General features: G+C 53.4%; 1 protein-coding gene across 1 annotated transcript in view; it reads left to right on the top strand.

The window, feature by feature from the left end:
* The first annotated feature begins 1,979 nt into the window (after positions 1–1,979).
* SLC5A6 (solute carrier family 5 member 6) overlaps positions 1,980–11,632 on the top strand; it is a 30,348-nt gene continuing 20,695 nt past the window's right edge. Inside the window, exons 1-2 of the mRNA XM_061625962.1 lie at positions 1,980–2,142; positions 9,293–9,895. Of these exons, the coding sequence (XP_061481946.1) occupies positions 9,557–9,895 (339 nt within the window). The 5' untranslated portion in view covers positions 1,980–2,142; positions 9,293–9,556. The remainder of the gene's footprint in view (positions 2,143–9,292; positions 9,896–11,632) is intronic.

Genomic DNA, 11,632 nt, shown 5'->3' with positions numbered 1-11,632 from the left:
CTGATTGAACTGGACATTCACTCCACTTGTGTTTCAAACAACCCTTTCAAAGTCAATTTGGATTTTTTTTTTGAAGGCAGGTTCCCAGCGGTCTGTCATTTAGCAAAAATGCACTACAGTATAGTCTTTGGAGGCAGACCAGTCAAACTGATCACCTCCCTCTTGCAGAGATTCAAAGACCCTGTGAGATAGTGATCTGTCCATGGCCAGAGAGTTGTTGACAAGCCTCCCATACATAGAACTCCAACATCTCACCCAACAGTAAACACCAAAGCTATCTTCATTGTCATCCATTGCAGACTGGAATCCGGGTCTTGCATGCTGACACCAGTTGCTCCTACCTGCAGTTCCACTCCCTCCCCTCCATTGCTGTTTGCAGCTGAGGCCTCCCCTCCCTTCTTGTCACATACCTCCCTGCAATGAAGGACTTGAAGTCCAGCTCATTTGGTAAATCATTGACATGAGTTTTGCTAGCACCTCAACTACAGACTTTGTTCCCAACTTCCCAGGGTCATGTCCTGATTGTACAAGCCATTGCTTGCAAGTCAATCCTCTTTCCAGGGGCAACAGTGTGAGACTGCAAGGGATGCTGTTTGGGGGAAAGAGGGTCTTTGCTCTTTCCAGGATTGCACAGTTTATATCTTGGGCCAGCCCTCTTAGCTAGTCTTCAGATAAATTCCACTTTGTCAATATCCTTCTTGAACTGTAGTCCCCAAAACTGAACACAGCACTCCAGGTGAGGTCTGACTAAAGCACAACAGAATGGTAGTACTATTACACAAGGGTGTTGGGGGGAGGTATTACATCTGACAACTCAGACACTACTTCTGTTGATGCAGCCAAGAATTGCATTAGTCTTCTTAGCTTCGTGGTCTACTAAACCCCCTAGACCAGTGGTTCCCAACCTGGGGGTTGTGAAGTAATCCAGAGGGTCTGCAAACAGTAAAGAAATGGATTTAAAAAAAAAAAAGTCTTCACTCCCTGAACACTGTCTGCTTCCCACTGCTGCTGCAGAGGACACCTCCTTGCTCCAAACGAGAGGGGAGAACTTTTGCTGAAGCGCCAGAGCATCTTTCAGGTGCACCAAGGGCAGGTATCTCTGCTTATAAAACACATGGCAGATGCCAAAGGAGGCTGAGGGTGGAGCTACCAGGAAGAGGGGATTACTATCACCAACTCCCGTCTCCTCACACTGTCGTTGCTGATGACACCCTTACTCAGAACAAGAGGAGAGGGATTTTTGTGAAGCAAACAGAAGCAAGGCTTCCAGGAAAGGCTGTTTTCCCCCTTCCTTCCTGGCAGCCAGCCTGCCTCTCTAGGGAGAGGGGGTCACATTTTTTTGAGCTTATAAAGAGGGTCCTGTACTCATGAAGGTTGGGAACCGCTGCCCTACAGCTTTTTTTGTATGTGTTGCTGTCACTGCGGTGGACATAGTTTTTCTTGGTTTCAGCAAGGTCTCGTGAAATCCTTCTTGGTGTGCTGTAAATGTGGGCTAGATTATGCTCTTTGTTGAGGCCACCGTGTTTCTCAGGGTAGTAAAAACAAAAGGGATTTCGATCCAAAAGGATCTCTCCAAACTGGATGAACGGGTAATAAAATGGTAAACGCAATTAAATCTCGACAAATGTAAAGCCCCTTAGAACAAAAAATCCCAGTTTCACAGACTGATGGGTTCTGAGTTGGTGGTGACTGATCAGGCCACGGACCACGGAATTCATTGCCACAAGTCTAGGTGCCTTAGGCTGCAATCCAGTACATGTCTACTCAGAAGTAAGCTCTATTGGGCTCAACGGGACCTCCTCCAAGGTAAATGTGTACTGGATTGCAGCCTTAAAAAGGAAATTAAGACAAGTTCATAGAGGCTGACGCTACTATCCGACGGCTGCGTGGGCTCTCCGACCTATCGCTGGGAGCTGGAGGGATCTCCCCGCAAAGGACTTCGGCGCAGGCAGGCAGGTGCTGCTGCGCTTCCTCCTCGTGGGTTCTTTCGGCGTCATCGGGGCGCGCCGGGAGGCGGCGCCTGTCCTTGGGAATGTCAGCTCGGAAGCGGCGGCAGCAGCAGGAGGGGCAGCCGCGGGCACTGGCACTGGCACTGGCACGTGGGCGCCTGCGGGGCTGTGGCGAGGTCGGCCGGGACTGGCGGTAAGTGGCAGCGGGGCTGGGAGCCCCCCAACCGGGCCGCCGGCCCAGCCACGTCGAGGGGGAGATGAAGCGCTTCCTCGCCGTCGGTCCGCTTGGAGCTCCACCCCCGCCCCCTCGCGCGCGCCGCTGCCGGCAAGGAGCGCCGCACGTGCACGGAGGCGCCTGTGAACCGGCCCCTGGCCCTCTTCCTTGGTCCCCTGGCCTCCTGGACGGCGGCGGCGGCGGCTCCTGCTTCGCTCCCTCGCCCAGAGAAATTTCGGCAAGTGTTAACTCTGCGCCCTTTTGAATGTTGGGAGGCTCCATGCAGTCAACAGGCATTCAACAGGTGCAGCTTCCCTTCCCCCGGAGACGTCGGAGGACACCTCCGTCTGCATCTGCTGGGCTCTCCTGCCGCTGTTGGAGGCCCAGAGCAACGATTATTGATCGCTAAGGGAATGTTTATCCCACCCAACACACACACTCTTTATCCAAGCCACAGGCCTGTGAGGTAACTTAGCTGAGAGACGATTTCAGCCAGGTTCTCCCCACCCCTCGTCCAGCTCTAGCAGCCGAACAACGCTGCCTCTCTGGCTGCTGGCCTTTAAAAACAGGGAGGGCCCCCATTACCACCAGCTGGTATCAGAGCGCAGACTGGAGTGTCCTTTGTGCACGGTGCTGAGAGGTCTGCACCATTCTGGCTTGATGCTGCTCCCCTACCGAGGCTGGGGGAGGAGGGCAGGGGTTCTGGCTCCATCCCCTCCACCCAAGAGGCCTGTGGCCAAGTTACACAGGCACCGAGGGGCACAGCACGGCATGCGGAAATGAACACTTGCTGTGTTTCCAGCTCAGTTTCAAACCCTTTTTGGAAATCAATATTCTATTGACAATGTGAAATAATACCTTCTTGATTGTCTGGCCCAGGGAATCGGACTGGAGCCCGTCTCTGGGGCTAAGACCCTGAGCTGGGGTCGTAAGCCAGGCTTTGCTTGGCCACTGGATGCGTGACCACTTTTGACCAAAAGGGGCTCGCCCTTCCTCTCGAAGGCCCCACATCCCTTGGCTGTGGTGCGGGTGGGGCTCCCTGGCCAGAGGACATCTTGAGACATTGCGAGGAAGTAGATTTCAGCTAAACCTTGGGAGAAACCTTGTAACGGTAACAAGCTGTTCAGCAGTGGAAGAGCTGGCGGAGGGGCTCACTTTTGCTGAAAGATTTAAGCAGAGGGTTCACTGGAGTGATGCTGAAGTTACAAGATGCTTCCACTGAGGAAAGGGTGGACTAGGTGACCTCCACGATCCCGTCTGCCTCTAAAATTCTATTATTCTCTTTTGAAGGGGGCAGCAAAGCTCTGACTAACTCTATGAAGCATTGGGAGCCTTTTGGAAGAAGCCGTCGCATTTCTAGCAGACCCCCCCCATGGGTTAGCCGTGTTGGGGACAAAGGGTTCTGTGCCAAGCATCCTTGGCTGAGCTGCTTGAACTCTGGGGGGGGCATAAGAGCAGCGCCCGATCTGAGCAGATGGGAATCAAGGCCTGCAAGAGGTCCTGTTGTGGGCACGGTGTGAGCACCAAGGTGGTTGTGGCCCCTGCTTGCATATGGAACCTCTCCACCAGCTGCGAAGCTCCCTATGGGGTCATGAGCCCCCAATTAAACCCCCTCACATGGTGGCTGGGAGCCTAAAAGCTTGCTCTGATGACATCCTTGAATGAAGGTCATGAGTCTGCCGAGAGGGCAAGTGGAGGGCGCAGGGCAGTCTGCGGAGTCCTCCGTGCCCACATGCTAGACCCCTCAGTGTTCTTTCTCGGATTCAGATGAGCTGAACGGGGCCTATGTGCGAAGTCTAGTTGTGTCTAGGCACCATCTGGAGAGAGGAAGAGCAATTCTTCAGTTCAGGAAAAGTAGCTGAACTGCAGGGCTTGTTTTGTTTGGGGGGGCTTCCAAGAGCAATTTCTCTAACCAAGGATGGCAGGGAATTAGGCAAAAAGGCGAGGTTCTGTGGGATCTGCACAGTTTGCTGCTGCAACCATGCATAATCCCCCCCCCAATAGCCCTGGCAGTCAAGACATCTCAGAGCATAGCAGGGCAGAAGCCACTGGAACAGCCAGGCAAAGGCCAAAGTGCTGCTGCTGCTGCTATAGCAATATTTGGCAGGCACAGCAGCACCCCCCAATTTTCTTCTGCACTTCAGGGGAAGGGGTCATCAGATTTGTCCTTGGCAAGGGGGGCAAGGCCAGAAGCCCTTCGCTGAGGTCCCTTTGCAGGACACCCCCCTCCGCCTGCCCCTGAGCTCCCATCCCGACGGTCAGGCCAGCTGCTTTGGCCTCTCTCACTTTCTTCTGCTAGGATCAGGCAAGCCCTAACAAGCCACGGCCTGCCTTGCAGTGCCTTAATCCCAGTAACCATGCCCCGTGTTCCTGGAGCCAGGATCAATGCTCCCCCAGCTGTTTCTCAGCAGCAGCAGCCGCCGCTGCCACCCCCACCCCCCATAAGCCAGTTGTCTCCACAGTGTTCCTCCCCCTCCCTGTTTTTGCTTGCAGCATCAAGGCCTCTTTCACATAAGCAGGAGATTAGTCTCTCCAAGGGGCAGTCTCCCTCCTGCTTAGATGTTTAAGCTCTGTGGTTGGTGATGAAGAAATGCTTTCCAAGGGCTTAGCTGATCAAAGCAAAGCACTTGGTAAGGCAGCTCTGCTCCCCACAGTTGATTTCCAAGGGAGGCTGTCTTTGCCAAACGTGAACTGCTAGATTGCTGGGATAGGTTGCATCTAAGGTCTTGCAAAGCATCTGGTTTCTTGGATTTGCTCAGAATTTACTCCTTCCTTGCTCTTTCTCTCCTCTCACTTTGTATCATTTTTGATTGTTAGCTCACAGGCTTGGTGCTGCCTTGTTTCCTTTCAGTGCAGCTGTTTGCATTCTTAAGATACTTAACAAATATTGATCATGCCTAGGCAGGAATGTACAAAAGGGAAGATGAACAAAAGGTTAAATCTATTCTCAGCACTCATTTTGGAATATGAATTATCTGCTTAAATGCAAGAATTCTATTTAGAAGTTGCTTTTCTTGGCTTTAGCATTGCTTGTGGGTCCAGTGGGAGAGGCTGAGGTGTCACACTGGGGAGCCTCAGTCCAAAGACGACAGGCTGGCAGTGCCCTCTCCCCTCCATCCCAGCCCTCGTCTCCTCCCCCTCTTCTTATATATTGATGGAGTTTCCCAGGGCTGCATCTTCCCTTTGGGATTCTCCGGTTAAATTTATCATTGAATTATGGAATAGTAGAGTTGGAAGGGGCCTATTTATAATATTTGCATACCGCTATTTTGTTAAAAACATCAAAAAAATGAAATGGACTGCCTTCAAGCTGATTCCGACTTATGGCTACTCTATGAACAGGGTTTTCATGGTAAGCGGTACTCAGAGGGGGTTTACCATTGCCTTCCTCTAAGGCTAGTCCTCCCCAGCTGGCTAGGGCCTGCTCAGCTTGTCACAGCTGCACAAGCCAGCCCCTTCCTTATCCGCAACTGCCAGCTGGGGGCAACTGGGCTCCTTGGGACTCTGCAGCTTGCCCATGGCTGCACAGGTGGCAGGGCACGTAACCCCTGAGCCACTCCCTGTGGGGGTGATCTTTAGCTGGCCCTTGACACCCAAGAGACACGAGCAGAGATTTGAACTCACCGACTGTGGACTCCCAGCCAGAGTCTCCTCCCCACTGTGCTGTACCAGCAGTTAAAAACATCAAAGCGGTTTGAAAAATAGAAAATGGGCTGCCTTCAAGTCGATTCCGATTTATGGCGACCCTATGAATAGGGTGGTAAGCGGTATTCAGAGGGGGTTTACTATTGCCAAAGCAATTTACAGTAAGTTAAAAAAGAAAGAAAAAACCATACAATAAAAACATTAAAAATACAATAAAAACAAAGGCCAACTGTTGCAAAAAGGCGTCTTCTTAATTGCCTGTATAAGCCTGGCAGACCAGAAGGGTTTTCAGCAGGGGTTTAAAAGTTGAAACAGAAGGCGCCTGCTGAATCTCTGCCGGCAGAGCAACCTAGAGAACTGGGCCAGTGACACTGATTTTGTGTCGATGTTAAATGAGCCTCGCCAACTTGGGGGACGACCAGAGGCGCTCCTGCAGATGATCTCAGTGACTGAACCGGGATATATAAGGGTTCAGACAGCCCTAAGGCACCCTGGACCTAAGTTGTTCAGGGCTTTGTAAATTAATACAAGGACCTTGAACGTGGCCTGGGCATGGGTGGGCAGCAGGTGCAGATGTTTTAAGAGTGGTGTCACATGTTGTTGCCCGTGTACCCCCATCAGCAGTCTGGCCGTTGCGTTTTGCACCAGCTGAAGCTTCTGAACCAGGGCCAAGGGCAACCCCACACAGAGCGCACCGCAGTAATCCAGCTTCGAGGTTACCAACGCATGGACTGCAGAGGTCAGCCTATCCCTGTCCAGGAACAGCTGCAGCAGGGAAAGGCATTGCAATGGGGCTGGTGCAATGGCAGATTCTTAGAGCTGGGAGGGGCCCACAAGGCCATTGAGTCCAACTCCCTGCTCAGTGCAGGAATCCAAGTTAAACTGGGTCCGAGAAGCAGCGTGCAGGTCTGGCTTCCTTCTGGCCCGTTGTAAAGAGGCATGCTGGGCTGCCAAACCTTGACCCTCTTCTTCTGTGGGCTAGAGTTCCCCCACCTCACCAGTTCCTGCCTCTCCTTTCCAGGAGAATGGTTTTGTTGCCCTGGTGGCCTGAGGATTTGGGCTCCCCGCTGGTGACTGAACCTTGCTTGCCTGGGGGCTGAGAGCAACAGGGCTTTGGGGGGCCAGAGAGGTTGGTCTAGCCAGGAGCACTAGCTTCCGTGCATTTGTTTGCATGGGGTGTGTTACCTAGTGGCTATAGCAGGCAGGAAGGATGGCCAGGTCAGGACCTTGCCCCCCCCCCAGGCCTCATTCACACAAAAGGCAGCAGGTGCCTGGCCTCTGCCTGTGTGAATGGTCCTCCCTACCAAAATATAAAGATCACTGCACATAGAGAAGCAGCATGTCAGGGACAGAAGGAGGCTCAAGACTTCCCTTACTGATTTATTTTTATGGTATTTGCAAAATCACCGGTGACAGAATTTCTCCGGCCAGTGGTGCCGTAGTGTCCCTGAGGAAGGGGCACCTCAAAGGGGCCCTGCCTTTTCCCTGGGCCACACCTAGCAAAAGGGGTGGGTCAAAAAAGGCGCCAACTCCCGACTGGCCGGCTGAATATGAGGCCGTCTTCCAGGAAGTTCCTTGGCCTTCTTTGCTCTCCCCTCTGGCCCAGATTCCTCCCAGCACCAAGGCCTCTTCTCCTGGGGGGGGGGCTGTTTCAGGGCAATTCTTTCTTCAATGTGTCCCTTTTCCAGTCCAGTCTCAAACCGCGGGGACAGTTGGCTCCTCCCAGAGCTGCTGTGGGGTTCCAGGGGAGACTCTCCCCCAACGAGTGGGGCCTTTGCCTCAATGTCCTTGGCGAGCTTAAATCCAGGGCTGGGGCGGGGGGGGATGGCTGAGCCTAGGCTGACGCTGTCTCCCTCTCTGGCTTTGGGGGGCAGCCTGAAGAAGGCCTCCAATGGGGAAGCAAGCCCCCCATCTCAGTAGAGGATCCTTATTTCGGCCTCCCGCTTGCTCAGCCCTTCCCGGCGTCTCCACTGGGCTTCTTATGCCCTCTGTCTCCCTGGGCGTCCGTCTTCCTAAGGCCCAGCAGCTGGGCTCCTTCTCTGCCTTCCAGCAGGTGATGGAGGGGGCCCTGCCCTGCTTTTCCACAAGTGGAGGCCCCAGGCAATGTTCTGCTCCTCAGGAGTCATCCTTACATTTATTTATTGCCCGCCCTCCACCAGCAGGTCCCAGGGTGGGTTACAGCAATTACATTTAAAACAAAGTACAGCCACTGGAATAGGGATGGTGCCTGGTGGTGTGGATCGGGGCCTGCTTAAAGGGCCGGTGTCAGTTTGGTCTATGGCCGTAAATAAAAACCAGTCAATCAATCAGTCAAGGGCCAGGTGCCAGCAAAGGACGAGGGAGTTCTTGCCGCCCATCACAGCAATTTATAATTTTATACATGCTGCGATTTTAACGGAATTTTATTTCTTCTGTCGTATTTAAGTTGCTGTGACCTGTCCTGAGTTCAGAGGATATAAAAATTATTTAAATAAGTGAAATAAAAAATAAAATGAAAACAGTTTGAAACATGAAGTTCATATAACATCAAGCGCAGCAATAAAAACCAGTCAGTCACGGGCGGGATCCAGGCAGAGTGCTAGGTGAGACCCGCCTTCCTCCTGCTGGGGGGCCAAGAGGGAGGGTGTGTCTTGTGTGGAGGAGGACCCCACCATCATGCAAGCCTGCACCTGAAGTGGCTTGACCTAGGCACGGGGTCACCCCAGCCCACCCCACCCCCTGCTGTGGTTGCTGCTTGCTTGGGGAGGGCCTCTCCTCAGCGGCAGAGCATCTACTCTGCCCAAAGAAGGTCCCAGGATTGGGCCCCAGCAGCATCTTCAGGTTGGGCTGGGAGTGTCCCTGCCTGGAGCTCTGGAGAGTGGCTGCCAGCCAGTGTTGAGCATACTGAGGAAGATGGACCAAGGGTCTACTGTGTGTAAGGAAGCGTACATTGCGCATGCAAGGCCTCCATTTCAGCGCCAGTGCCTGGCGGCGCGACTGTGTTTGCTGGCTTGGGTTTCGCCCGGGACGGGATGTTGCTGCGGCTGGGAGGCTCCTCTGGCGGCACCGCATGCTGAGCCTTTTGGCGCAGTGTTGCTGCTTTTGGGCAGCCCAGGCGGTGTGCCTTGGCCCTGGGATCCGCTCCTTCAGCCAGGGAGGGACTCTGTCCGGGAGGGCAGGCAGGCTTCTCAGGGTCCGCTGTGTCCCTGCTGCATGGGAATGGGCAGGCCTTCTTTTCAGGCCACAGCACGGAGGGCCAAAAATGCTCTGAGCCTGGAAGGTTTATGGTTGGCTGCCAGCCCTCGACCCACTTGGGGTCCTGCCAGCACTGTCTGGGTCGAGAAGACTTTGCTCGCTCGCTCGCCCACTGCCAGTCCTTGAGCCTGGAGATTAGCAGTGCTGAGTGAAGGTCTCTCCTCTCCTGGGCTGAGCATTTCCAGGGGGCTGCAGGGAACACCCCCGTGGGCCTTCTGTTCACTCCTCCCTTCCGTCCTCTCTCTTCCAGATTTGCTTCTCTTTCTCATGGCAGCCTCACCAGACCCACCGGCGTGGGGCACTGGCTTGGCAAGTTGGTGATGAGCTGGCACCAGCTTTGGCAGGGCAGGCTGAGTGGTCGGAGCCTGGGGCCATGCCGGAGTTCATCTCAGCCACTCTGCTAGCCATGGGCACCTCCCCAGTGATGACCGAGGGCTGGTAACTGGTGCGACGGGACTACCCAGTGGCTCCTGAGAGCCGGCACTTTCCCGGAGGCATTGGCTGAAGCTGTGCCATGCCAGCAATGAAGTTCGGCGTGGCAGATTATACCATTTTTGTGCTGCTGTTGGTCTTCTCGGCAGGAATTGGGTTGTTCTACGCCCTGAGTGGCGGGAAGCAGCGAACGGTTCAGGAGTTTCTGCTAGCCAATCGCAGCATGAGCTTCTTGCCTGTGGCCCTCTCCTTGCTTGCCACCTTCCAGTCTGCCGTGGCCATCTTGGGCGTCCCCTCCGAGATCTATCGCTTTGGGACGGAGTACTGGTTCCTCGGCTGCTCCTACCTCCTGGGGCTGCTCATCCCGGCTCATGTCTTCATCCCAGTCTTCTACCGCTTGCACCTAACCAGCACCTATGAGGTGAGTGGCGGATCTGGGCTGGAGGGCTGAGGAAATGGGTGGGAGTGAGCTGGCTGATAGACGATCAGCACCAGAACTGCCCCACAGTGGGCCAAAACCCTGGTCTGGTCCACTTGGCGCAAAGCATCACAAAGAGGACGAGGGTAACCAGCAGTCCCCGTGGCTGAGTCCCCCGTGCCTGCCCCCTTGCGGTTATGACTGCAGTGCCCGTCAGAGAGTGGGTGGAAGCTGAGCCCCACAGCCAGCCCCAGTTTCCTTTCTCTGCTGCTTCCCACCAGTTTGGACCATTGCCTCGGTCTCAGCACGCCCCCTGCCCCCCCACCCTCCTCTCAGCCCCTCTTAGCTGTATGTAGCACACACCTCTGTGTCCATTGTCTTTGTTTTCAGGCCTGAGAAGGATGCTGGTCTTTGCCCCTTTCCTTGGTCTCTGGTGACCCGGTTGGAGGGGGGCGGGGACGAAAGTAGTGCCTGCTGATGTGACAGGAGCGCTGGTGGCTGTTAATGTAGGGGACGAATGCAGAGGGGTGCTGAGCATATTACAACCTGATGCCCTGTCTCTGAACATGGAGGTTCTACCTTTTGCTTCTTGGCTAACTTAAGAACATAAGGAGAGCCTGCTGGATCAGGCCAGTGGCCCATCTAGTCTGGCATCCTGTTCTCACAGTGGCCAACCAGGTGCCCATTATGGGAAGCCCACAAGCAGGACCTGAGCACAAGAGCACTCTCACAGAATCATAGAATAGTAGAGTTGGAAAGGGGCCTCTAAGGCCATCGAGTCCAACCCCCTGCTCAATGCAGGATCAAAGCATTGCTGTCCAGCTGCCTCTTGAAGGCCTCCAGTGTTGGAGAGCCCACCACCTCCTTAGGTAATTGGTCCCATTGTTGTATGGCTCTACCAGTTAGGAAGTTTTTCCTGACTCTCCCCTCTTACAGTTTCCAGCAACTGGTATTCAAAGACGTAACACATCCGCTTATAGAGGCACACCACAGCCAGCATGCCTGGTAGCCCTTGATTACCCTCCATGAATTTGTCTAATCCTCTTCTAAAGCCATCCAAGTTGGTGGTGCCAGTTGCTGCCTGCTGTGGGTGCGAATTCCGTAGTTTAACTATGCACTGTGTGAAGAAGGACTTTATCTGTTCTGAATCTTCCAATCTTCAGCTTCGTTGGATGTCTATAAGTTCTAGTGTTACGAGAGAGGGAGAAAAACTTTTCTGTATCCACTTTCTCCATGCCGTGCACAATTTTATACACTTCTATCATTCTGCTTCTGACTCACCTTTTTACTAAACTAAGAAGCTACAAATGCTGCAGCCCTTCCTTGTAGGGGTGTCGCTCCATCCCCTTGATCATTCTGGTTGCCCTTTATGAACCTTTTCCAGGTCTACAATATCCTTTTTGAGGTGAGGCGACCAGAACTGTACACAGTATTCAAAATGTGGCCGCACCATAGATTTATACAATGGCATTACAGTATCTGCAGTTTTATTTTCAATACCTTTCCTAATTATCGCTAGCATGGAATTTGCCTTTTCACAGCTGCCGCACACTGGGTCCACATCTTGATTGAGCTGCCCACTACGACCCCAAGGTCTCGTTCCTGATCAGTCACTCCCAGTTCAGACCCCATATTTTTTTGCCCCGACATGCATAATTTTATACTTGTTTGCATTGAAGTACATTGGCCATTTGACTGCCCATTCACCCAATTTGGATAAATACTTTTGGAGCTCTTTGC

The sequence above is a fragment of the Rhineura floridana genome, chromosome 4, assembly GCF_030035675.1.
Source record: "Rhineura floridana isolate rRhiFlo1 chromosome 4, rRhiFlo1.hap2, whole genome shotgun sequence".
Classification (NCBI taxonomy): domain Eukaryota; kingdom Metazoa; phylum Chordata; class Lepidosauria; order Squamata; family Rhineuridae; genus Rhineura; species Rhineura floridana.
The sequence above is the reverse complement of the archived record's forward strand: the minus strand, read 5'-3'. Positions and strand labels throughout refer to the sequence as shown.